The sequence below is a fragment of the Diadema setosum genome, chromosome 14 (assembly GCF_964275005.1).
Source record: "Diadema setosum chromosome 14, eeDiaSeto1, whole genome shotgun sequence".
NCBI lineage: Eukaryota > Metazoa > Echinodermata > Echinoidea > Diadematoida > Diadematidae > Diadema > Diadema setosum.
Window position 1 is genome coordinate 20,431,288 of NC_092698.1, and position 27,970 is coordinate 20,459,257.

General features: G+C 38.4%; 1 protein-coding gene across 1 annotated transcript; it reads right to left on the reverse strand.

Annotated features, from left to right (window-relative positions):
- Positions 1–775: 775 nt before the first annotated feature.
- Positions 776–21,357, reverse strand: LOC140237742 (uncharacterized). Its single transcript, XM_072317669.1, has 7 exons — positions 21,002–21,357; positions 18,623–18,900; positions 11,435–15,952; positions 5,719–5,882; positions 5,054–5,169; positions 4,007–4,079; positions 776–1,427 (listed from the first exon to the last, which is right to left on the reverse strand). The coding sequence occupies exons 1-7, from the start codon at positions 21,067–21,069 to the stop codon at positions 1,359–1,361; spliced, it is 5,286 nt and encodes a 1,761-aa protein (XP_072173770.1). The 5' UTR covers positions 21,070–21,357; the 3' UTR covers positions 776–1,358.
- Between the last annotated feature and the right edge of the window lie 6,613 nt (positions 21,358–27,970).

Consider the following 27,970-nt stretch of genomic DNA (forward strand, 5'->3'; position numbering starts at 1 on the left):
TATTCTTGATGGTGGCACATCAAGTAACTTAATGGAATTCACTTCAAGAACACTTTCCTAATTGAGAATGTCTGGGTGGACTACAAATCATCTATTTTTCTTGGAATCGCAATGTACATTGAAGGGGTTGTACCAAATATAATGATGAAATCACAAATGAGGTTACTCTGCATGCATTCAGATTATTTGTTCATCTGCATCAGTTGCATGTAATTGGGACAAAGACCACTCCATTCTCAAGATAGAGTGATCACATAACAAATAACTCATTTATCTGAGCACTGTGGTATCATGGAGAGAGCTCCGGACTCTTAAAGGAGAATTGCGCACTAGTTGAAGGCTAGCCTGAAAAGAAAGAGTAAAAGATAACCACAACAGTGAAAATTTGATCAAAATGTGACAAAAGAAAAATAAGGGAAGATATGAAATTCTGAAGTTTTTCTGATTTTGTAATCAGCTCTAAAACAGTTTATATGAATATGCAAATGAATGAGCTGATGATGTCTTCCTTTCAAGATTTGCCATTGATTGTGTAAAAAAAAGACAAAATTCCAATTTTGTGCTATGAATGTGTCAAACATGATTTAATTCATAGCTTCAATAAATTAAAAATAGTCATCGGTCAGACAAATTAGGATCTGAGGTTGGGGATTTCAAGATTGTACATACAATCTATACATCAAGTTGTGAGGCAATGAATACATCAATTCACTCATTTGCATATTCGTATTGAATGTCCAAGAACGGTTTTGTGAAATTTCACAAATTCATAGCTTCATTTATCTTTATCCAATTCTGATCAAATTTTCACTGTTGTGCTTGCAAAATTTCACTCTTTCCTATCAGACTATATTCAGACTATATCAAATGTTAAACTGGTCCAGAATTTCTCTTTTAATAACAAAAGGGCCCAAAGTTCAAATCTGGTGAGGGAGTACAGATTTCTGGACAAGGTAATTGCTCACATTGTCCCTCTTGACCCAGGTATACAAATGGGTACCTGGAAATGCTGAGCAACTTTTGGAAATGATACTCCAAGGGCCCTCAAGAACGGCAATGCTAACGCTGATGAGGTTAGTGTCAGTAAAATAACATCATATCAATGCGCCACTATCGATTGCTCATCAATATGACTGTAAAAACTCAATTGCCCCATTGGAAGATGCAAAAAATGATTCATAGACGAACGTCGTAAGTCTGCGCCGTAAAATCCCCACCTCCAATCACACACTCGAGGGACAATTCACACAGATAGCCACGGTGAGAAATGATTGTCTGAATCAGACGGGTAAGGCCATAAAGAGACAAAGAAGACTTTAAATACAAAACAAAAAAACAAGACAAAAAAAGGTTTGGCCTCATCTCATTTTCTGCCGTTTCAGCCTCGGGCGACCCCTTGCACCACCTTTCCTCTTCTTTTCGTTGGCCTGCAACACACAAGAAGAGTGCAAAAGTGATACCTTTAGTATACCTGCTCTCATGCTAGTTCACTACAGGCAGTGAAGGCAAATACTACAGTTTTTCTTTCAGGGTCCATTTATCTACAAATGAAGAGTTTGGCTGCAAAGCAGGTTTACAGTAAGTCCATGATCGATAGAGCAAAACAAAACCTCACCAATGAAACCTCACTTGTTGCATAAAATGAGGAATATTCTTGAAGCTACAATCTAAGATATACCACATTTTCTTACTATTGTCTTTGTCTTTTAGCAGGTTTAATTGTAAATATCTCAAACTAACAATAATTGAAATAACCCATTTTGCAATCAAACTCCTCAAATATTTTGATGCATAATAACTATTCCAAACATGCTTGAGTCAGTTTTTGGTGATTGATAAAGGCAACCATGTTTTCATTTCTGGTTAGAAATGTCAATTTGAAATGTCAATTTAATTACAGGGTGGTTTGAAAAGCATTTGAGCCTCAAAGTCTCTCTTGGAAGTAGATGAACGTAAAGCCATTTTGAAACATTTATATTGTTGCCTTAGCTGACTTCTACCTCCCAGGTCGAATGCAGCTGCACGGTGAAGACTCCAGAATCACAATTATATGATATTCAGCTAAATGCAGCACCCCAAGAAACAACTTTAAAACCACATTCATATATTGATTCATGATTTCAAACCACATTTTGAAATGTGATTCTATCTTACTACTTAGATCAATACAGTCTTAGCTTGCTACCAAAGCATTCATTTCCCCTACTGAAACCAGTTGAAGGTCATTCAAGAAGAGGAAGCGTGCATTGATGGCACACACCAATGATGCTTGTACGTGTTTCATTTGATATCCCTGCATGTCTCCTTCTGACAGTTAGTTTGGCTTTCACTTTCAACTTTGCAATGACATCATGGACACATCAGTGATGTACATTTGAATGGGCAAAGTCTATGGCCTGTTGAAAGGCATCTCCAATGCACACTCATCTGCAAAACCTTTTCATATATAACATTTCATATATAGAGAGAATCTATCAAGTACAAGTAACTGCCAAATTCCTGATACCTCTTTTAACCCATTGAGGACGAGACCCGAGTATACTCGGGCAAGGGTCAATGGGAAATGTGTGTTGTAGCAAAATCAGCCTGTCCTAAATGGGTTAAAGGAGACATAATTGCGTATTACTAAATTGGCTGTAATTTTATTTCTTGTCTATCAAATGAATTTCAAGAACAGCAACAAAGAAATGCACTGTTATGCATTGACCCGAAGGAGTGGTTAATGTTCATGCCATGTACAAAATTGTACTAACAAAATACCAGCTTCTATTCCTGCAAATTTAGTTATGACAGATTTACACCATGTGTCGGGTGGTGCAACATTGGCTGTTAAATTACCATATGATGCCATGCCTATGTGGCAATTAGTCATCATATAACTATGGACGGCCCTGAAGATATTAAAGGTTCTAGGTAAATGCAGGTATTGGAAGCCAGCAAGTTGTTGAATCATAACTGGGAAATCTTCAAATCCAACAAATTAAGAAATATTTAGATAAGTGAATTGGGAAGCTCCTGAAAATTTTGCTTGGAGAGTAAAGTCCATTACATAATCACCACATACAAACAGTCATTAGAGGTATTCAGTATAGTTTGGTGAGCTTGGTAGGCTCAGCATTGATATTGCATTGAATGATTTAATCACACTTATATTCAGTAACATCAGTAACAGCTGGTACTAAGAGGACACACCAAGCTGCTTATTTCCTTTTAAAAAAAAATGACACTAACACCCTTTCTTTCAGGTGTGGGGCCTAGGTGCTGGTGACATTAAAATTCTTGTCCTAAAAATTGCATTTATTAATCACTGAATCATATTTCACAATGAAGAGATGATTAAAGTAAAATACACAGCTTTTCGATCATATGGTTATTACCGGTATGTTTTACAACTTAACCACAGAGAACCTTTCATGTTTCTTACTTAGTTTCCGTACTATTATTCCACAAAGTATACACCATGCCAGAAATTTCAATTCTACATTTTCTCTGGTTTTTGAGTAAGAAACAAAAAAAAACAAATACACAAAATTTCTTTGTGTTTTCTCTCTTACAAGGAATGCATAACTTTCTAATCATTCTATGACAAATGCTATTTTTTTGTGTGGTTCATAATTTGCTAAGCATAAATTACAACTACATTTTTGCCTATTAATCTGCGGACAACTCCAGTTATAACAAAGTCCTACTAGGACAGGCAGTTTTCTTTTGTTATATCAAAATTTTGTGATAGCCAAACAAATAAATTACATATAGATGCACAGTATCATCACTAATTTTAGAGTGCATTAAACTGCTTTTACAGTTTCCCCTGGCAATGAGATGATGCATAATATATCAGTTCCAATATTCCTAGCATCATTGACACTTCTCATACACGTACACATAAAACAACTACATGCTTTGATACACAAAATATACATGCATCCATACACACATACAATGTACACACACACATACATACACACAAATGGGACCTTGAATGATAAGTTTACAGCATACACACCTCTGCCTTGTTGTCTAACTCCATCATAGCTTCTTGAATGGCAGCCTCCAAGCTACTAGTCAGCGTTCGGTATCTGTTATCAAAAAAGAAAAAAGACATATATCTACCCATTATATTTCACAGAAGAAGTTAATAACTAAGTACAACAAAAAAAAAAAAAAAACAACAATAACAACAACACTCCATCATAATTTCATGAAAGCAAATTATATCTTGCTGTACTGTCACAGGTCTGCCACATACAATGTACTTAGTGAGTCCTCAATAGATCTGCTTTAAACAAACTTGAACTGTTTTTGATTCAGGGCAAACATCACATTTAGCCATTTTGTGTGGAGAAGCGAGTAATTTATCACTAAACTATTGTAATTAGTTAACCTTTGATAAATATTCTACTGCTTTTATTAAAATTGAGAAGCTGTGTATTCACAAGTCATATGGACATCATTCATGATTGGACATGCAATATTGACTTCATGATGCCCCCTCTCCTTTTTGGCCTTTTTTCCCCACAGATGTAATCTTACACATTCAAAGCAATGTTTTGTTTTGTTTTTTCTGGCTACGTCAATGTTTCAGGTTCAAAACGTAAAAGAAGATACACAAGTATATCACACAAGTTTTGTGTGCTTGGCACTTAATACAAACCTGTTCCCTGTAAAGCAGCATATTCCCCGTAACACATTCCCTGGCCCCATCCCCCTGTATATAACCTTCACATCATTTTGTCCCCACATTCAAACCTTTTTCCACCGACAAAACAGATTTTCCCTGTGGTATTCACATGAATGTTCACTCTCATTCAGAGGTACTTGAATGGCAGTGACGTGTTTATTGTCGTGTCACTAATGCACTGTCCCATTCCAATGACAATCCATGCTCGGGAGTGACTAAATGTAGCCCTCGCCAGAGATGTGAACATGATAGAAGGGAACTGTATGATGACACAGAGGATTGATGAAGGGGGGGGGGGGGGAGAGGAGGGGTTGTGTTAGGAGTCTGACCTACATAGAGAGTAACAAAAGAGGATCGTTAAGCCCCCTTTACCTCGTTCTATGCCTCGTCCTCGCTTTGTGGTGTGCCTCAAGGCCCTCTGTGAGAGTCTTGAGCTTGTCTGGCTCTACCTGGGTAAAGGAATGGTCCCCAAACCACATCACCCACACCTGCACGGAAGGAAAAAAATAAAGAAGATAGCAATGGAGCTCAATCAGAGACAAGATGGGGCACATTCAAAGGGTAAAACGAGAATCCAATACAAGACAGTATTCACATTCAGGGCACCGTTTATGAAAGTTGTCAGTCCTGACAAGTTGTCAGTCTCTGACAATTACCATAGTAGCAGCCAGTGACCAGAGCTTCTCAGCCAATCAAAGCCATTGATTTGACTGATATTGTCACAGACCAACAACTTATCATGACTGACAACTTTCAAGAAACAGTGACCAGTTCTCACTTTTTTTTTGAGATATTTCAAATGCTATATATTTTTAATCTGTCAAAATTTGAGATATACTAGTAGTTCCAACAAGTTAATTGTACCTGACTAGTACTCAATAAGTGTTATTCACCTGGGATAACAGCACCAAACTGAGGAGAAATACTGAGATCAAGATTGCAGACACAGTCCCACAGAATGACTTTTGTATCAGTGTTCTAAATGAGCATCTTCTGAGTAGATTGAACTTGTGGAATGCACAAGTAATGTCATTCACCTTGCCTTCCTCTTTCTTCTTCTGACCTTTGACCTCCGTCTCACTGACAAGCTTGCCCGGCCAGGACGAGTATCCGCGGATTTGCCCCCAGACTAGATCACCCGTTTCAAACTGCCTCTTGTAGGAAGTCTGATCTTTGTGCTCTGGGGAGCAAGAGGCTTCATCTAAAAAAAAAAGGGGGGAACAAACAAACAAGGGTAATTACAAAAACAAAACTAAAATGCCAGGAATCACAACTGATAACTGAATGGATAAAAAAAAAAAGTCTCGAAACCCACATACGCTCCATCACGATGGCATCTGACTGATCTGCATTGTTTGTGGGGTTAAATACAAGATTATCCATGGACAAAGCAGCCTATGTGTGAACCAATGCAGAGGAGATGGCAAACCACACAAGCTCTCTGCCTATATCATGAAAACTAGGCTCAATCTACTCTGAACATTCATGCCTGTATTACCTCATCATGTTTGATTGCTACCCCATAGTACATTGGTGGCAGATTCATTGTAAGATTACGATGTACTAACTCACATTTTAGAACTGTTTTTTGAAGCACTTAATCTGTTGTGTTTTTAAAATCTGCAAATAGTATATACAGTGTATTGGCTTTAATGCATTATTCTTTAACAGCTTGACGTCAAAAGAGGGGAAAAGAGAAGCTAGACAGTGTGTATGTGTGTGTGTGTGTTGTGGGAGTGGCTAAAAATGGAGCACATCCCTGTATCATGTACAAAGTGAAAGTTTCACCACTGACACACTCTGTAGTTAATTTTCTCATGACAAAAATAAAGGATCAAAATCCTCTGTTCTCACTAGCAAATCATGATTTTATCTATCTTGGCCTATAATATGCCAATGTACATGTATTTCACTACATGGAAGCATTACACCACCATCTTTATTTGACCTGTTTCAGAGATGCAATCCTATTTACACACACACACACAATCACCACTGCTTTGTACACAAATTTGTTTCAAATAAGACACAGAGAGTGTGCACAGAGAGAATAGAAATCTCGATGATCTGTTTTTGCCGTTAAAAAGGAAGTTTTGAGAATGAGTAATGAAAAAAGAATCCTTGAATTTTTTACAACCTGCACAACCTCTATCACATACACACACACAGAATCTGTTTCAGTTGACTTGAGTAATTACTCCATATTTTTGTATTATATCTAGATATAGATGTATAGATATTATATAGTGTCTACTTCAATTCTAATTGTATGAATTCAATAGAATGACAGGGGCTGGCATGAGACAATGTGAAGGACACAGAATGGGAATAATGAAAAACCTGGATTCCAGGTCAAAAAGAATTAGTCATCTGATTCCTAGCAGACTATCAATTGTTAAATGGAATGCCATGGGGTTAAAAATAAGTGAACCTATTATCACTAAGCTATCAAAAATGGTAGGACATGAAATCAAGATAGTCAATTCTCACCAAGCTGGCCATGGTAAATTCTTCACTGGTCAGTCAACTAGCTATTTCATATACCTAAATATGACCATTAATAAGTCCTTAAAATGATCACAAAAAGTCGATTTAAGGTGCAATGTGAAATCAAACTGAGGTACTACACATGCACAGGCAAATGCAACAAATAACCTACCTTACGTTTATATTCATTATGGCAACCTTCTTTAAGTGTCTTTGACATTATACATAATACATATTACCAACGGGATTGAAAGAGCTTTGGGCACACATGGCAAAAAAAAAAAATACTCTTACTCTATGGCCCACACAGCATGCTTCACCTACAGCAACATACTACATTGTAGTTCCCTGCGATCCAGCACTAGCATGGCTTGAGTTTTTGTTTGTTTGTTTGTTTTTGTGGGGTTTTTTTTGGGGGGAGGGGGGGTGGGGGGGGGATTCAGAAATGATATTTTGCACATTGCTGTTTTCATGCATTTTCATATCCAGACACTGTTTCTTAAAGAAAGATTTCATAAATGTAAACTTCATTGCTGATTCATGACGTAAAATCAATTCAACATGAGAGCTTTACAAGGTACATCCAATAATATTTGGCTGAAGAAGAACTTGGCTGATATCTCTTTAAATAACATCTTACAAGAAAACTGCATCCCTGCATCCCAGTAAGAAAATTGTGACAAATAAAGGCAGAAAAGAAATGCAAAAGACAGATGGAATTTTGGAAATAGAAGAAAGAAAACTACACATACTTTTCATAAATGACAGTTGATACAATGAAACGAATTACATGTAAATTGCAGATAATTCCTTGTTTGTGACGTTGACAAAATGTCACTACTTATGAAGGTTACTTAATTTTCTTCCCAAGATATATTTCAGTCCCTTTACTGTCAGGCACTACAGTGACAAGTGGATGAAGTCATTTAATCAAATTTACCACAAATTACAATTTAGTGGGGGAGGAATACACAGATGTTACACTCACAGTGAATATCAAGACATTTGAGGCATCACTACATTGCACAGTGCCTTGTCAAATCAAACACACAATTTCCTGACATTTAAATGTCGACATCTTGCGTCATAAACTGCACATTTTACAATATCATCTATATGTTTCTTTCTAATTTGTCAGGGAAAGGATTTTTCAGCATATGACTTCATGATCCTAAAATAGAACTTTGGCAACCACTGCAACAGCACATTTTCCATAACACTTGTCAGAGAAGCAGCACGGCAAAAATGGCTGCCACACTTTGCATGACAAGAAATGGCTCACTTGGCATTGAATTCCAGTTAAAGGCATGTCATAGGAAATTGTTCATCAGGCTGTCCCTAATCTAATTTTTGCACATCAGCTCCGAAGACAGGTAAAGATGCAATAGAGAGAAGTTTTCCTCACATCTCCTGGAACAATTTGCAAATTGCTTATATATGTACAGTCATTGGTCGAATGGCCAATGAATTGAGTAAAAAAAAGAGGATAGACATTAAAGCTGCAAGAGAGAGAGAGAGAGAGAGAACTAAAATTTTCTCATATCTCCTGGAAGAAATGTGAAAATTAGTGCAATCATTGGTTGAATGTCTAATGAAATGAGAAAAAAACAAACAAACAAACAATGAAAATAAAGGACCTCCAGGAACACAGCTCCAGGTATATGAAACTATTCATTTAACAGTTCATTTAAGATGAAGGATATTCTTATATTTTGTATTAAGCTTAAAATAGGACAGAAAAGGAAAAGAACTTGTATTTGTCGTACAGTATATCGATGACGATGGGTTACGCTATACACACATTACACACACAGCTTCTTTGATGGATTGCAGTCGTTTAATTGCAGCTAAATCCAGATATATTTTCAACAGGTTACTACAGTCTTGTCACCTCGCTGGTTCTAACTTAACTCCCTTCTCTTTCCATTCAAACTAAGTTTATGTTATTTTCAATTGTTTTTGCGTCTTGTTAACTCTTTATGTGCCATGGTGGAAACCCCATGTGTGCCACGTTATTCTGAGACACGAAGGTAGTCATGCTTTGAGAAAGAATTCTGTTTTCCAAATTTGTATAACTTCTACAAATTTCTGTTAAGCTGGACATAATAGTAAGCAAAGTTAAAGAGGAATGCGAAACTTTGCTTCCATTATACAATGTATAACAATTCTATTTTCAATTTTTCTTTTGCATTACCAGTTGCTACATTACTGTAAAGGCACGACTTTTGCAAATAAAATAGTGACAGAAACTTAGAATGGACACGCAAATCTAGTTGGGAACACCTCTTGATAGTTAATCACCACATAGAATGCAAGCCGTATGTGAGAGGAACAAAAGCGCGAGAAACGCTTTGATTGTACCGCGGGATTAGCGATTTATCGATCGGTTTTGGCGGCTTTGTTTGTTGAGCAGAATATGCGAAGTTGGCACGCCGTCGACTGAGCCGGACGTGCGAACGTGGCACATAAAGAGTTAATAACACAACATAACACTTCGCGCACCACATCATGTCATGGTAACATTCACATACGCTGCAAAGCTGAATACGTAACAATACAAAACAGGCGCATCTACGTCACAATCCAATATAAAATATATTCATCTACATTTCTTACTATTTTTTTTTTTAATGAAGCTGATATTTTCTCTTATTTTAAGTAGAGACCATGGGACTGGGTGTCTCTGTGTACACATGGAACTTTGTCTTTTACACTCATCTATCAGATTGTTGAATTGATTCACTTAACCTTTTTTTTTCAATAATTTCTCTAATATCAAATTGCAACTATATCTCTTATCAATATAAGATTGCAAAAAGAATATTGAAATGGATGTTTTATTCAAACGAAAGATAACCCAAGTGATACACAGGAAATGTTCCACTCTTACATCACACAGTGGGTTTTCTTCATAATCTGTCTGCCTATCATTCAATGGTCATGTACTGCATACTGTACATGGTATACAACTTTTGCACCACTGCACTCAATTAACACCATAATAATGATATTGTTCATACTTTTGTAGCATGCACTTACAGAGGAATTCCAGTCCAGTAATAACTTACTCTGATCAGAAAGAGTAAAATCTTACAAGTACAACAGAGAAAAGAATTGTTCAAAATTGGATAAAAATTAGGGAAATTATGAAATTGTGAAGTTTTGTGAATTTCTACAGAACAATAGTTTTCAAACAGTTGATATGAATATGCAAGTGAGTGACATTGACAAAATTCAATGTTTCTGTTATTAATTGTGATATATAATATTATTCTTGGTTGAATAACTCCAGAATAATGATCAGTTAGATATATCAGTATTTGAGAATGGGGCATATTTGCGTTTTAATAAAAAATGGAAATTTCAAAATTTCATGTACTGTACAAACCACATGGAAAGTTGTGAGGGGAACTTCATTATTTTCATATATTAATAATGACTAATCAAGAACTGTTTCCTGAAAAATTAGTGAAACTTCAAAATCTCACGGCTTTCTTCTTTTGAGATTCTATGCAATGTTAAAAATCCGAACACAATCAGATTACAAAAAGATATATGAATGGATAGCATTGAAAAACCCATAGATTAACATTGAGTAGTGCACAGGTAGTGATGCTGCAGAAATGGATATCATAGATGAATTCTTCATTGAAAGATTTTTTTTTTAATAAATACCTTATGCCATTTTACCAGAGGCATTCAAGAGTATGTCGACTAACCCATATTAAAGCAGATGGTGACTTTTGGGAACATACAGATTGATTGCAGCTCAGGATTTGAAATACTGTCTATAGGAGGTATCAAATCCAAACATTTATACTTAACCCATTGAGAACGAGTCCCGAGTATACTCGGGCAAGTGTCTATGAGAAATGCGTGCTGTAGCAAAATCAAACTGTCCTCAATGAGTAAAAAAAAGAAAGAATCACTGAGGGTGCAAAGAGCAATCAGGGAGATTCTTGTGTGTCACTTCTCTTGATCGGTCAAAATATTTCCAAAAGAATGGAAACTTTTAAATTACGGAACATGATCACATAATCAAGGAGTCAGATATATGTCAGTCTCTAAACATGAAGCCTCCTTCAATAACAACATTGTCTCTTCCAGGGTCGTTCATCTGTACAACATAATATCACATAACATGTAGGTGTTGAGAAGGAAGGCATATAAGATTACAAATAGAAACAGAGCCAAATATAATCTTTAGAGAGATGAAGGTAACACCACCATTTTACAATCAGGAAAGTCATTAGGGCAGCAACTCACCTAAAATGCCGTTATCACTGGGTTTGTCCAGAGTGCCATCACATTTGTCCAATGGTTTCTTGGTCATCTCTGATACTGGCACCACTTCCCGAATGTTGTTCAAAGACGAGTCCCTCAGCGCCATTCGACTTGCACCATCTCTCGATGACTCCTCCTTGCAATCTTTTTTCTGATCCCCCGACTTGGTTACCTTCTTGGCGCTTGCAATTGTCTTCGGCTCGCTGGCTTCTTGGTCCACTGTGGATTGCGCTACATCAGTTATGTTTGCTTCTCGTAAAAGATTTGGCACTGAACTCTTGGAAGGGACCGCAGATCCAACACAAGATTCTTCACATGAATCCACTGGTGGATCACAATCTTGTTTCTCACAGTCAACTGTCTGGCCCATATCACATTTGGAAGATTCATCAAAAGCAGTGCTGTTGTCCTGATCAGGTGAGATGTTTTCAACTAAATTGACAGTTTCTTGGAATTGTGGCATAGAATCACTGTTTACAGGCTCCTCTTCTGCGCCTTTGTCACCACTGACACAACTAGTTTTAAGTTTGTTATCACAACCATTGTTATTCTGACTGTCTGCTTCCACAGGACTTTCCTTACTGCAAAAAATATCCTTGCAGTCCCCACACCCATCCTTTGACACATCTAATGCTATCACTTGCTCACTCTGGTTGGAATTGTTAGAATTTACATTGCACTCTGTTTGGGACTCATCACATACCACTAGAGTTCTTTCACTCACTGTCTTAGATAAAGCGCTTGATGCTTCAACTGCACATGATTCCTCCAGTGCTTCATCACAAATCGGTTCACACATTTCTTTGGTATCATGTACTTCCGTACACTCTGCTCCAACATTGGGCTCAGAATTTGTGCAGCTTTTAGGAGCTGTAAGACTATCACTTGCACTTCCTAATGGGGAGTCCCTCAAAACTTGATCACCACAGCTCTCATCTTGATCTTCGGTGATGGTACATACCTCACCCGAAGTAGTACATTCTGCTTTTTCTTCCTGCTCACTGGGAGCCCTTGGGGAGCTTTCCATGACATGGTTTTCATTTCCAGCTTGATTTTCAACAATACTTTCACCTATATTCAACATTTGAGCAGAATTCTGCTCACACATAGATGGTAGATTAATGTTACAAACTTCAGTCATCTCACACACCATTTCCTTGTCCATGTCTCCCAAAATTGGAACACTACATAGTTCTGGATCCAATACCCGTTCAGCTGATAAATTTCCTGTATCATGATTGTCTTCTACCAGGATGTTTGTTGTACAAAGTCCTGATGGATCATTTGTTCTGTTGTCCTCTTGGTCTCCTTCGGTCTCAGAACACTTTTCAAAACCTTCAGTGCCAAGCTGGAAAGTTAATTGTCCTTCATCTGCACTGGATGGGTTGACCACTTCCTCAGATAATTGAGAATCCCCCACTTGAGACACATTAAAAACAGTCAGTGTAGTATCTTCTTCTGTTATACCTGAACTACTTCTGCTCTCACTTACATTTGGATCATCAGCATCAGTACCAAGTGCTTCATCATGCAGTAAAATGACAGTAGTCTGCATCTCCTCAGAGTCACCACAGGCTGCAGAGTCCACAGGCTGTTCTGTCATCGATAGAAGTGTTGTTGCAATCTCTTCCTCATATGAAGCTGGTCCAGTAAAAGAAGTTGGTTCAGATGAAGATAAAGACACACTGGCAGATGATTGACGGATGTCTGTATCACCAAGAGAAACTGAACCGTCTGCTGCATTATGAGATTCACTAGTGGAGACTTGGGCAATTTCCCCATGTACATGTCCTACTTGGAGGGGTAACTGATTTTGTAAACTGTCAACAGAAGTTGCACTTATTTGCACAATGTCAGCACTGGTCTCTTGCAAAACCGATGCCACAGAGGGACTCTCTTCTGGCTGCTCGTCAGCAGAGACGTGTTCGAGGACAATCTGGGTCTCTTGCAAATGTTCCTGTGTCACAGGTGCCTGTGAGTCTGGAAGAGCTGTAACTTTTCCATCTGGTGACGATACTGCTTTGTCCACACATTGACTTACACATTGATTACTTCTTTCCTCTACATCAGAAGTTTCCCCAGGAAGTGGTAATGATGGTTGCTGACCGGAGCTGTTGCTCTGGGGCAAAGACTTGGTTGATGATATTATTTGCGCCGTATCAAAAACTGGTTGCAGAGCTTCAGCTGTTTCCGATGAGGATGTTATTGCTGACATTCTAGATGGTTCAGTGTTTTGCTGTGTATTGGGAGGAGGATCTCCTCCAGCACTATCAGGGTTAGTGGTAGCTCCCTGGCTAGAACTGCGCAGGTCAGCAAGCATATCTTTTACCTTCTTTGGCCCTGTTGACTTGATGTATTGTCTCTGCTGTTGGAGCTGAGGCAGCATGTTCCTCATCTGAGCCTCTTCAAGAGCACTTTGAACAATGACAGGAAGACTGTGGACATTTTGTTGCTCTATAGGAGGAACATGCATGTTGTGTCCTGGCATTGCATGTTGGTCAGCAAAAGGGGGCCGCATGAAACCAACTCCAGGCGGCCCTGCACCAAACCCATGAAACTGATTGGCTTGCATTGGATTGTTAAACTGAGGATTCGGGTGAGGGTTCATCATCATTTGTGTCATTGAGGATTGTGGAGCAGGGAAAGGCATCATTTGGGGCATTTGCTGTGGAAATAGACCTTCTTGTGGGGGAAAGCCATCAAAAGATGCTGCTCTCTGATTCTTGCCCTTCCTCTTTCTCTTCTTGGACCCACCTGGAGCAAGATCCATTTCCATTTCATGCACCGCAAGAGCAGGATTTTGTAGGCCTCCCCAAGGAACAGGTGGTTGTCCTACTGGGATAAACTCTGCCATGTTGGGCATCGGAGGTACCATTTGTCCCTGCATGACAGGCAATCTTGGAACACTGGGCATCATGTGATAACCTGCTGCAGACTGTTGTACACTGGGAGTTGGATTCTTTATCATAGCCAAGTAATACTCTTTATTCATTTGTGACCTGTCTTTTTCTGCATCAGATGGTTTGGCTTGTACAGTACTATCAGTTTTGGACTGGTTTTGTTGATCTTCAGGATGACAGATTTCATTTTGTTCAGCTGCAGTATCAGCAACCTCTGTTTTCTCATCAGTCTTTTGATCACCCTGTTGGGAAGTCTCTGTTCTGACTTCACACTCCTTTTGAGACTGCTTCTCTAAGCTACTGACAGCACTTTCCAGACACTGAATAGAGGATTTAGATCGTGACTCTTGTAACTGTCCCTCAGTACAGCATAATCTCTTTCCATTCTGCAGAAGGTTCTGAAGTTCCACAGACTCACTAACTTGACTGTCTGATGATTTGTGATCTGCTGAGCCATCTCCTTGACTATTAGAATCATCACAGCCTTTGCCTGTAGAGTCGCCTACCCTCTGGCCATCAGGTTGGCTCTCTGATGTATTTTTCACAGATTCACCACTTTCTGCCAACTCTTGACTGGCGGATGCACAAGACGTAGTTACACTGTGCTCATTCTCGTTTGAGTTTGTTTTGGATTCACCTAATTTTTCTTCCAAGGATTGAACACCTTCAGGAGGTTTTACTGGCAAGAGGTGTTGATTGGTTTGAAGGAAACTTTGATTCTGCTGGATGTGCAAAAATTTGGCCAGTTCTTCTGGAGACAGCTGTAGAAGCTGACTAGCTAGGTGTGGCATTTTGCTCAAAGCCTTCTGCTGCTGCCTATTAGCCAGCTGAGCCTTGGCAGCCACAGAAAGGAGGTTGCTGGCAGACATGGATCTTGTATCAGACTCACTCAAAACATGTTGAATGGGGGAACAGGTGGTTGGAACACTGAGCTGATCTGCACTTTGGGTCCTCTGTTTCTTTGATCTGCGAGCTGGAGGGCGCATTCGAGGAAACGTGGGACTTGTGGGCCCCGGAAGGAACATGGCAGCTTCGTCACCATACATGCCAGGCATACACACACGAGGGTTGTTCAGAAGCGCAGGATGTTGTGGATTTTCAAATGGGTTACGTGGAAGCATGGCACCCTGTGGGTGACCAGGAATCATCGCTTGTGGACCTATCATTCTATTATGACTGAAGTCGCTGCCAACTGGAAACCTTTGATGAGGGAAGCATGCCATGGCTGGGTTGTTAAACCCTGACACCGCCATCCCTGGCATTCCTTGACGGGGATACTGCATCTGCTGATGCATGGGCAAGTTCCCTGCAAAGAAGTCATTCCTCTCAGACTGACTCCGTTGCTTACGCTGCTTTAGGTTTGTCCCAAATTGTTGGTGGAACTCATACAACATACGCATCTGATGCTGTTGGGCTTCGATTGTGTTGCGCTGCATGTGAGCATCAAATGGTATGGAATCTATGTGGTGCATGGGGTTCATCTGGTTCATGTGAGGTACTGCTCCTGGATGTACTGAGTTGGGTAACATGTGGCCACTTGGGAAGGATGAAAACTGCATGTCACCAGGGAAGCGGGGTAAAAGTCTGGTTCCACCTTGACCTGCAACAATACGAGAAAGAGCCAAAACATGAATTACCAAATCACATACAAACATTGAGGTATCACATTTAGAACATTGCAAATCCAATCATACCCAAACAACATTGTATGTATCACATGACATTATCTGACGTTTTCTGTATTTGTGCAGATATTGGAAGAACACATCGTCTGTTGAGAATGAGAAGGGCGTTAAGTGGTCGTGAACACTATGGGTTTAGTGGCAACTTAACGCCCTTATCATTCTCAGCCGATGACATGGAATTCTTCTTCATTTAGAAATACTGAGATGCATCTTCTGCTTAACTGCAAAAACTCAATGTCAATTAAAAGGTCAGAATTTTCTGCAAAAAAAGAATAATAATTCCTGACTTCAACCTTTAAAGTTTCCCATAATAAGAAGTACTTAAGGTGGTATTTATGGATGCTTTGTTTCTGATCCACACTACACCTTATTATAGCTTATCTCTACAAAATTTGTGGAATGAGATGCATAATTAAGTCATGTCTGTTATTTCTGACAAACTGTCACATAAAAAAAAAATAGAATTTTGTTTAAGCAAAGCATCTTGGGAACCATTCAAGTCATGTCATCACACATGTACCTTAAGCCTGTGAATAGTATTTTGCAAAGCATTAGAATGAAAGGTTCTAAAAATGCTCCCAGAAGACCAAATTTGTCTTTTAAAAGGAATGAGGTGTAGGTTCTCCCACGTGAACACATATCCCTGTAAGCAGTTTTCTCACATAACATGCTCTTAAAGGGACATTACAGACGATTTTCATAATTTCACATCATGTAGTACATAAATCGACAACTCCATGTATAGATTTGTGGAATTAATTGTGGTTCTTGAGCAGAGAAACAATACTTTGAAAAACCTTCAACAAATTACACTGAACAAGGATGATGACATAGGAGGTTCACATATTTCAGAAATGTAGCAGTGTAATTCCATTACAATACCGCTTGCTTGCGAGTTCACCTGTGTATAATCTATGCATGCCTTCTTCTTTTGTTCTGCTTCCTTGAGCCCCAACTCATGCAGTCTTATATGGTGACTCTGCCATGTCATCATCCTTGTTCATTGCAATTTGTTCTAAATTTTGAAAATATTCTTATTTTTCATCCCAATCATCACAAATTCTGAAACTCTGTCCTTTGCATAACTAATTTATAGTTGTTCAAATGTAAAAATCTGAAAATTATCCGGAGGTCTCCTTTAATCAAATGTTTGCAGTCTTGATCAGTAACAGTTGGTCATGGTAGCTGGTATGCCTCTGCCACAATGCATGGTTCTCCTAATACATCTACAGTACAATGTCTTGACAATGTGTGATGACAGTTTCACATAACTCGCAAAATACTGAAATGACAGGTTTGTCACAAATGTGTTGAATGTTCACTTTCCTTGAACTAGGTTTGCTATTGTTTAAGAGTGCAGGTACATGTATTTAGGGATTTGAGGATTTTTACTTGACTTCTGACCCTTTTATAAGTTTATGCATTGAGTTATTTTCAAGGTATGAAGAAAAAGTGTAATTCAGTATTAAAAAGAAAAAAAAAATGCATTTCAGCCTGCCCTTGGACCCTTGACCTTTGACCCTATGACCCTAAAATTCCAAAGAGAATCAGTCATCCAAGTAGAACATGCATAAGTATGTACTAAGTTTCATGATACCTTGAGTCACTTACAAGATATGGAGGAAAAAGTGAAATATAGCACTTTCACTTGAGTTTTGACCCTTTGACCTTTGACCTTTTGGCAGGAGATTTCCCAGAGAATCTCCATTATGTAATACATGTATATATTCAGTTTCAAGAAAAATCCTCCAAGCATTGCATAAATGAAGGAAATAGCGAAAGTTTGAGTTGACCTTGACCTTTGATCTCTGACCTTTGACCCATGACCCCCAAATTCCCTAGATAATCCCTGCCAGTCAGTACATGCATATGTACCAAGTTCCATGAAGATACCTTGAACCAGATATGGAGATAAAAAAGTGAAATTTTAATGTTTACACCCGACCTTTAATCTTTTGACCTCATGACCTCAAACTCTCTCTGGAGAATCTTTAATTGGTAGTACATGTATACACAAATTTCAAGAGTGATACCTTCAGGCATTGCATAGATTGGATATGGGGGAAATAATGAAATTTTGAGCATTTGGCCTTGACCTTTTGACCTCTGACCTCTTGCCAATTTCACTCAAAAACTACTTAATCAATTGCCCCATCATACACCATCCTTGGACAAAGTTTGGTGAAATTTGCTTCATCCAGTCTTGATTTATCGCCTAAACGGATACAATTACATGATTTGACCTTGACCTCTGACCTTTGGTCGATTTCATCCAAAATCTAATCAAGTAATTGCCTTATCATTATTTATATTTTGACCAAGTTTGGTAAAATTCCACTCAATATTACTCTTAAAGTCCTCGCGTAAACAAATGGGGACAGACATACAGTCGTACGGACAGACGGACAACCCCCAAACATAATGCCTCCAGCACCCTTCCAGTGGAGGCATAAAAATGTAAGCATTAGCTGTACTAAGAATCCAGTCTATTGCTGCAGCAGTTTTGATTTTTTTTTTAAAAAGATAAAAAATGATTGACAAACACAAGGGAAGAAAATGTGATAACAGTGACCACACCACCTCACCTGGTCTGTTTGGCACAGCCCCATCGCTGACCCGGGCAAACTCCACGCTTTCCAGCCACGTTGCCATGGCAACGACGTTGCGCTTGTGGTTGCACAGGTTGGTGAGACCATTGTCGTTGGCTGCCTCCTCAGCCGTGCGAGACTTGCAGACCACAGAGGGGTTGAAGTCAAAGACCTTGTCAAGGATGATGGGACACTCCAGGCCACACTTGCACGTGCCGTCGGTGCTCAGGTAGGTCTTCACCTCTTCTGGAGATTGCAGAAGCTGTCCGCTAGGACTGCCAATTTACAAACCGAGAGAAGAAACATGTGACAAGGGTATGCAACTCAAAACTTTTCAGTCTTTCTTTTGTAAAACCTTTCCTTTTCTCTCTCTCTCTCTCTCTCTCTCTCTCTGGTTCTTGATCATGAAATCACTTCAGGCCACCTCGAGAGCTTTCAAATGGGGTGAATACACTCAAAGATTTCTCAGGGATCATCTGTTCAGAATTTTGAACCAAAAATTCCTTGCTGTTTATGTGAACATCCATGGCAGCTGACTTGCTCTGAACACTGCAGTTTATGCCTTCACCAGAGTTGCTAAAGCTATGTAAATTATAAAAATTTGTTTGAAAATAGCTTAGATGTCCACAAAAAAGAGGTCCTTTTAGAAGGTACATGTAGGACCTATCTTTTATTAGGACAACTTTGTTTTCTTTTGGTTTTTGATGTCTCAGTCAAATCAAAAGCCATTTCCATCAAATAACTTGAATTTCTCTTTAAATTATATCCTCTTTAATATTTCAATAGTAGCTTCTAATCACCTCCAAAAAGTTAAAAATCTGAATCCAAAATCTCAACCAAAACTATACCATCCCTTTAACATCAGATTATTATGATATTACAATTTGCTAAAACACAAGGAAAATCCTACAACTTTCTCACAATATTTCCAATTCTATTATGACTTCTGCGATTCTGCTTCTGCTATTACTCTACTTATTAGAGTTAACTTGAAAAAAAAAAGTGTAAAATTATACTCTGAGAAAACTGTTATTTCACATATGACTCCATAGCTCACAGACTTTCTTCAATATGTCATTCAAAAATGCCCCTTATTTAAAAATAATAATAATGAATCTAAAACAAGTGGTAGGAAGACTCAGACAATCTCTTTAGGCACATACATGTTTGTTTTTACATGTACATAAAAAAATGTTAAGCAAACATATCTATATTACATGTGTACACATGTGTGTGTATATATATATATATATATATATATATATATATATATATATATATATATATATAAGGTGAAGCGGGCTTGGTCTTGTACGTTGTGGGTGCTGCATTATCTTTATGTATAGGTGTGACGGAGGAATGACTCTCGCAAACGTTGCAGTATGTTCACTAATAGCCTTTTATTCTCCCGAACTGCTACTACTGTTCCATTATTTTCACTGCCAGTGTGTGATAATATTGGCTCTCCATTGTAGTGAATGTCATGTTGCTGTCTATATTCCGTTGATTTTCTTTTCTTTTGCCTTGTTTTTTCCTTATTCTGTTCAAATGTATGCAAATTGGTGTAAAAGTCATGTTACTGTCTATATTCCGTTTGACTGGCTTTTTTTTATTTTGCCTTGTTTTTGCCTTATTCTGTTCAAATGTATGCAAATTGGTGTAAAAGTCATGTTACTGTCTATATTCCGTTTGACTGGCTTTTTTTATTTTGCCTTGTTTTTGCCTTATCCTGTTCAAATGTATGCAAATTGGTTGCTTTTCTGCTTTTGTGTTTACGTCCCAAGCCCCTGAAAAAGACCAGTAACTCAGTCGAAAGCTCGGGAGAATAAAAGGCTATTAGTGAACATACTGCAACGTCTGCGAGCTGTCATTCCTCTGTCACACTTATATATATATATAAATATATATATATATATATATATATATATATATATATATATATATATATATATATGTATATATTTCACAATAGTTTAAAAGCTTTGGTAAATTCAAAGTACCATGGCAGTATATGTACATGTCATGGCCATAACGTCTCCTTCATGCCCATATGTCCATACAAATTTGAATATTTATTTTGTAATTTAGAATGTATACTTTAGTGTTTATAAATCATCTCACATGATAGAGTTGACTGAACTTAAATGACTGACAGAGTATTGAATACTGCATGCAGCAAATCACCCTGTTAATTTGTATCTGTCTTGGATCATGTTCAAACTTTTCTCTGTATAAAAGTAATGAAAGCAGTCCATCTTGTACAGTGTAACTGTCTTTGACCAAAAGTACTTATTAATAAAAGTATAAACCATTTAGACATATGGAGTATATTGAGATAGATTAATAAGAAGGCATTGTATGACAACAATTACTTACCTCATGTACACAACTTTGCTCTCCACAACAGCTCTCTTCCAACCAACAGGAATCATGTTGGTCTCCATGACTTACATGCCAATGAAAGAACGACCACGCTACACTGTCCCCGCGGGACGCACCACAAGGTGGCTCTCGAGTCCGACAACTTGGCAGACGGCGACAAGTATTGGAGGCACAAAGCGAATTGCTCTGTGGCTGTCCTTGTTTGCAGTACGAGGAGAAGGGAGCAAGAAGCCTGCACCCATTGCTTATCTCCTTGACGACGGATGACAGCAAAATTGTCACTCGGTCATCTTTACCTGGCCTGCAGCCATTAAAGCCTGAAAGATGCAACAGAAATTGCACAGAATATCCTCAAATGGAATATATTACCAATTGATGCCTCTGAAAATGAAGTTATGTATGCAATTCTATGATACTCAAACCATGACTGTTAATATTATCTATTAAAGACTTCAGTCATTATTAAGTAATGACTATGAATAGCCTATAGCATTGTATAATTCTCCCAATATGCATGTTATATACAACATTATTTTCATTGTTTTCATGAAAGAAGCATCATCCAAAGAAAAATATGTGTGAATACATTGAAACAACCACATTCAAGAGACAGTGCAAATATGGCCAATAACAAATAAAAGAGTTATATATAGAATGCCACAAGGACATCCACTGAGAGTAGTCTCTTTGTAATATGAAGAATTTGTTCAATAATAGGTAAAGCATTATTTTTAACATCTTAAAATAAGTATGTCAGAGCAAAATAAAAAAATGTCCATTGACACCTTACTGTAGTTGTTGCATAACAAGAACTATTCTTGATGTTATGAATAAAAATATCCAATATTTTCTTATTTTTTCCTTTGTTTCTCAGTAGGTTAAACCCCAAGTATCTCACATCACAACAATACTGGAGTTAACTTGTTTTGCAATAAAACTCTTCATATTCAAGATTAGATGTGGATGGGATGGCATAATAGAAGCAAGTTTTCAACAAATGAATTTTTTATAACATATGAATACCAATGTCATAATCTCTTATAAGCTATATTTTCTAAATAAATCAGTACTGACAGACATTTAGGATTGCATGAATCAAACACATATGCATACTTGCAAACAATGTTGGGTTTGTTTTGTTTGTTGTTGTTGTTGGTTTGTGTGGGTTTTTTTTGGTGGTTTTTAGTTTTTTTTTTTTTTTTTTTTTTTTGGGGGGGGGGGTAGGGGTGGGTGTTGGAGAGGGGGAGTTTCCCCCTCCCACAGGAAGGAGATTTTGCATTTTTAGAACTGAAAGTCAACAATGTGGTGTTCACTTTCAAGAGGAATATTTGAAAAATTTTCCCCCAAAAAAGTCAGTAATATGAATATTCAGGGACATTGCAAATGGCTATTAATTGTAGTAGTCTCTGTCACCTCATTTTTTGCATGTGCGTCTTCACGGTGCGGTGCCATCACTGGCGTAGCCAGGGGGGCGATGGGGGCGGTCGCCCCCCCCCCCCCCCCCAAGATTTGGACCGGGGATTTGGGAGGCGGGGAAAAAAAAATGCGTGTATACTGTATGCATGCACATGAAGCGGGTCTCCTTTGCAACCTTTCATCAAATAAGATTTTTTTTTGAATATTTCACTCGAAGTGTGCACCAGATCATTGAATTTCAATTCAAAATATGCAAAATCTCTCGTGCTTTGGAGGGGGTATCCCCCTCCCAAACCCTCCCCCTCTGTGCCTCTTTCCCTAGCTTAGTACACTTTTTAGATTTACAAAAAAAAAAAAATATGAATAATTCTGAGTGCACAAGACTTATCACTTATACATGTATTCCGAAAACTCAAGGTTCCCTCATGTATAAGGGGAATTTCCCCTTTTAATCGACCCTTTCCTCCCTCAGCCCCCCCCCCCCCCCATCAGTTTTTTTTTTTTTTTTTTGTGATTTCCAAAATGTTGATTCCATCAAATATGCGTATACGAGATATCTCAATTTCAACCTTAAAAAGGCAAAAGCTCCATCGGAAGGGAAGGGTGGAGATAACACTCGCCCACGCCTTCTCCCTGCTCGCCCGCCCCTCCCCCCCCCCTTCCGCCATGCATAGAAGTAGACTGCGGCTATACCCAGATAGCTTTATTTCAATTCTAAAAACGCAAAAGCTCCGCGAGCGGGAGGGGGAATCCCCCTTCCCCTAAGCTCTACCTCACTAGACTTTATACATAGACACAGATGGTGCACATTCGGAATAAGAGCTAAATTCCGTGATTTTGACACTTCGATGAAAAAGTATTGCACCAAAAATTTGCACCAGATCGCTGAATTTCAGGTCTGAAAACGCAAAATCACCTTCGTGTGGGAGGGGATATGCCCCTATCTACACACTCGTGTGCATGCTTTTTCTGTTTGATTGCTGAACTGCAGACAGCGTTCATGATATTCAGTGTAAGAATTAATACAAGAAGATCGTTTAAATGATATACCATTAATAGGCAAATTGTTCAATAATAATCTACATCAAAATATACTGCTACCTTAAACAAGTGGGACTGTTTCTCGTCGATAAAACGCGCAAAAACATGCATCAAATTGCACCATTTACAACATCAAAATGCAAAAAGTTCTTACCGCGGGAGGGGGGACACCCCCCTCCCACACCCTCCCCTCCCCATTCGCTCGCTCCGCTCGCTCGGGTTCAGTCGCGTTCGTGGTATTCAGTGAAAAGAATCAATATAAGAAGTGTGTTTAAATTATACCATTTTATAGGCAAATTGTTCAATGATAATCTACATCAAAATGTACTGCTACCTTAAACAAGTGGGACTGTTTCTCGTCGATAAAACGCGCAGAAACATGCATCAAATTGCACCATTTACAACATCAAAATGCAAAAAGTTCTTACCGCGGGAGGGGGGACACCCCCCTCCCACACCCTCCCCTCCCCATTCGCTCGCTCCGCTCGCTCGGGTTCAGTCGCGTTCGTGGTATTCAGTGAAAAGAATCAATATAAGAAGTGTGTTTAAATTATACCATTTTATAGGCAAATTGTTCAATAATAATCTACATCAAAATATACTGCTACCTTAAACAAGGGGGACTGTTTCACGTTGATAAAACGAGCAAAAACATGCATCAAATTGCACCATTTGCAACATCAAAATGCAAAAAGTTCTTATCGTGGGAGGGGTGACACCCCCCTCCCACACCCTCCCCTCCCCCCTCGCTCGCTCCGCTTGCTCGGGTTCAGTCGCGTTCATGATATTCAGTGAAAAGAATTAATACAAGAAGTGTATATAAATTATACCGTTTTATAGGCAAATTGTTCAATGATAATCTACACTAAAATATACTGCTACCGCTACCTTAAACAAGTGGGACTGTTTCACGTCGATAAAACGCGCAAAAACATGCATCAAATTGCACCATTTACAACATCAAAATGCAAAAAGTTCTTACCGTGGGAGGGGGGACACCTCCCTCCCACACCCTCCCCTCCCCCCTAGCTCGCTCCGCTCGCTCGGGTTCAGTCGCGTTCATGATATTCAGTGAAAAGAATTAATACAAGAAGTGTATATAAATTATACCATAAGTGTATATAAATTATACCATTTTATAGGCAAATTGTTCAATAATAATCTACACTAAAATATAGTGCTACCTTAAACAAGTGGGACTGTTTCACGTCGATAAAACGCGCAAAAACATGCATCAAATTGCACCATTTACAACATCAAAATGCAAAAAGTTCTTACCGTGGGAGGGGGGACACCCCCCTCCCACACCCTCCCCCCCCCCCTCGCTCGCTCCACTCACTCGGGCTCGGTCGCTTCGCTCCCTCGCAGACTAACCGCCCCCCCTAAGATCAAATCCTGGCTACGCCGTTGGGTACCATAAGACCATGGAGATGGACAGAAGAGGGAGAGTCCCATATGAGAGAGCTTTCACATTTTTAGAAGTGAAATTCAATGTTCTGGTGGACACTTTTAGTTGAATTTTAAGGAAATTTTCAATCAAAAAAGGAAGAAAAAGGAATATTCAAGGAAATGTGAATAGCTAAATTTGTCACTGGCATGACAAGACCTTGTATCTCAAATTTTGGTGAAAATGACATTTTTGGATTAAAGGACAAGTCCACCTTCATAAACATAGGATAAGGATTGACAGAATGCAGCAATATCAGTAGAACACATTAGTGAAAGTTTGAGGAAAATTGGACAATCCGTTTAAAAGTTATGAATTTTTCAAGTTTCAGTGCCACCATCGCTGGATGAGAAGACTACTACATGTACAGCTTGTGATGTCACATGCATAGAACGATATAAAGAAAGTAAAGAGAACATTCAACATATTTTCACTTTTCTCGCATAATAATTGAGCACTTGACTTGTCTCTTTCAGAAGGTAGGGGGAATAATATTACCCTTAAAGGTCCTGTTTACCGTTGGGAACAGTGATTTAAAAAATTTTCAAGATATGACAAGTGTAGGTCTGTTGTACCACAAAACATCCTATCATATAGAATTTACATGATAAAGCCTAAAATATACGGAGATATCTGTATTTTTCTCATTAAACCGTAACTGTAGATGGTTTAGTCTAGAAGCATATTTTATTAGAACTACTGTTCATATTTTGTATATTTACCGATTCAATTTTTTACAGTGGTTGTTTCTACCCCTAACTCACATTTTAGAACTATTTTAAAGCACTAATGCTGGGTTTTATTTCATCTGCAAATGGTAAATTATGCCTTTAACATAAGTCAGTGGCAAGTTGAGGGAATGTGTACTTTTTTCCAAAACTGAAATTTTGTGGAATTCTCTTATATTTTCCTTATGTCATTCTACGCATGTGACATCATACACTATAGTCGTCTTCTCATCCAGCAGTGATTGTGTAGAAACTTTAAAAATTCATAACTTTGGAACGGATTGTCCAATTTTCCTCAAACTTTCACTGATGTGTTCTACTAGAATACTGCTGCATTCACTCAATCCTTATGTATATGAAGATGGACTTGTCCTTTAATATCAGGTAATCAGTTTAGTGATATTCTGTCCAAATCCTAGCTGTCTTACCCCAAAAATGAAGCCACCATGGCACGTCGAAGGAAAGGCTATCCCAACGGCTATAGTGCTTTGGCTGCCTTTTTTGTTTTTCTATCCTGAACATTTGATATTTTGTAGATGCCAGGTCTTGTCATCCCAGCAACGAAATGTTGTACAAGTCACATTCTTTTTCCCACACCTGCTTCTTTACTGCTTACTATGGACAGAAAGGGGAGAGGTGGGAAAGTCCCCCTCTTACCTTAAATGAAATAGCTTTTACATTTTTAGAACTGAGTAAAATTCAACAATGTGGTGTACACTTTTGATGGAATTTGAAGAAATATTTAGATAAAAAAAGAAAAATAGATAACTTGGACAATTCAATGGCTACACCATGGAATCTGCCATGTCTTGTTGCACATATGTCTCTACTGAATAGCCTATGGTGAGGTGCATAGTGCTTGCTGGCAAAATGAAAAATTTACAAACGATAAAATGGAATGTTAACAGATTACGATAATGTGATTTGCATTTATTAAAAGCATTTATGCTTTTCCATTTTAATAAGAGAATCGCTGATCCTGTAAATGTGGTTAGCGAACTTATCTTATTCATCCCCATCAAACATTCTAATAGAGGATCAGCAATCATAAATGCATCTTTTTGTGCATTTTGAAATGCCATTCATATCCAAATGAAATAGGGATGTGTTTTGATTCTGAATTAAACATGTTACAAAAGCCTAAATATTATAGCTAAAAAAGTTAAGCCTAAATGCAACTTTTATGATGCATGTACAAAATTGCTTTGCAGGCATAAAACTGGTCCCAAGGTACGGTGACTGCCAGTTGACATCAATGCACATAGCCTTGCAATACATTCGTTTACATTGTTGCATGCATGTATTTTATACAGCGCATCACCAATATGCATTGGTACTTGCACTGTTGCTGTGTTAAAGCGTTTGTACGATGTGGTGGGGGCCGGATGCATACATGTACATGTGTAGCCGCCAACTGCTGCTGCTGCCATATATGCTAACTATACAGTGTAGTACTGGTTTGCTTTAATTTGAACACAAGAGTATCACTTGACACCGACAACGTATATTGACTAGTATTTTCATCTTATTAATCATGTGGTTGAATGACAGATCAGCAAAAAATGGTAGATTTCTTTTTTTTTTAAATCGTAGGCGACTTGTAGATCTTTGAAAAGAAGTGGTTTACTGCCAAAAGCAGCAGAGTTGGCAAGTATGCATACAGTAACAAGGGATTATCATTACTTTAAGCTCATCTCTCTGAGTGCACACACATGTACTGTAGGCCCTACAAATGAGAAATTCTACTCTTGAAAGCAAGGCTATGGCTCTGTCGGGTAAAAATCCAATCTGAATTATTCCAACCAACAAATGAAAAAGATGTGCAGTTGAATACAAAACCTGCTTGACTATACTCTGAACAATTAATTAATTACAAAATGGACAGCAGATGTGTGCTGTTTGTGCTTGAGAGATTCAGCAAAGGAATATATCTCCAAATCACTGGGAAACACAGTGTCATGATTATTTCATGGCAGTATGCAGCTTGATTGAAATATATCGTCGCTGGGGTGACAAGACCTCGTATCTCAAAAATGTCAAAAAAAAATTTTTTAGCTTAATGGTCAAATAATGGGTCAAGTGATGTCTTGGCCAAATCCTAACTGCCTTACTCCAAAAATGAAGCCACCATGACACGTCAAAGAGAAGGCTTTCCCATTCACTATAGTGCTTTGGCCGCCATGTGTTTTCGCTCTCCTGAACATTTGACAATTTTGAGATACGAGGTTTTGTCACCCCAGCGACGATATATCCAAATTTGACTTGATGCCAAAATATAACTGAATCTCGAGATTATGAATCTGGAATATTTTGTCACAATCTTTTTTTACA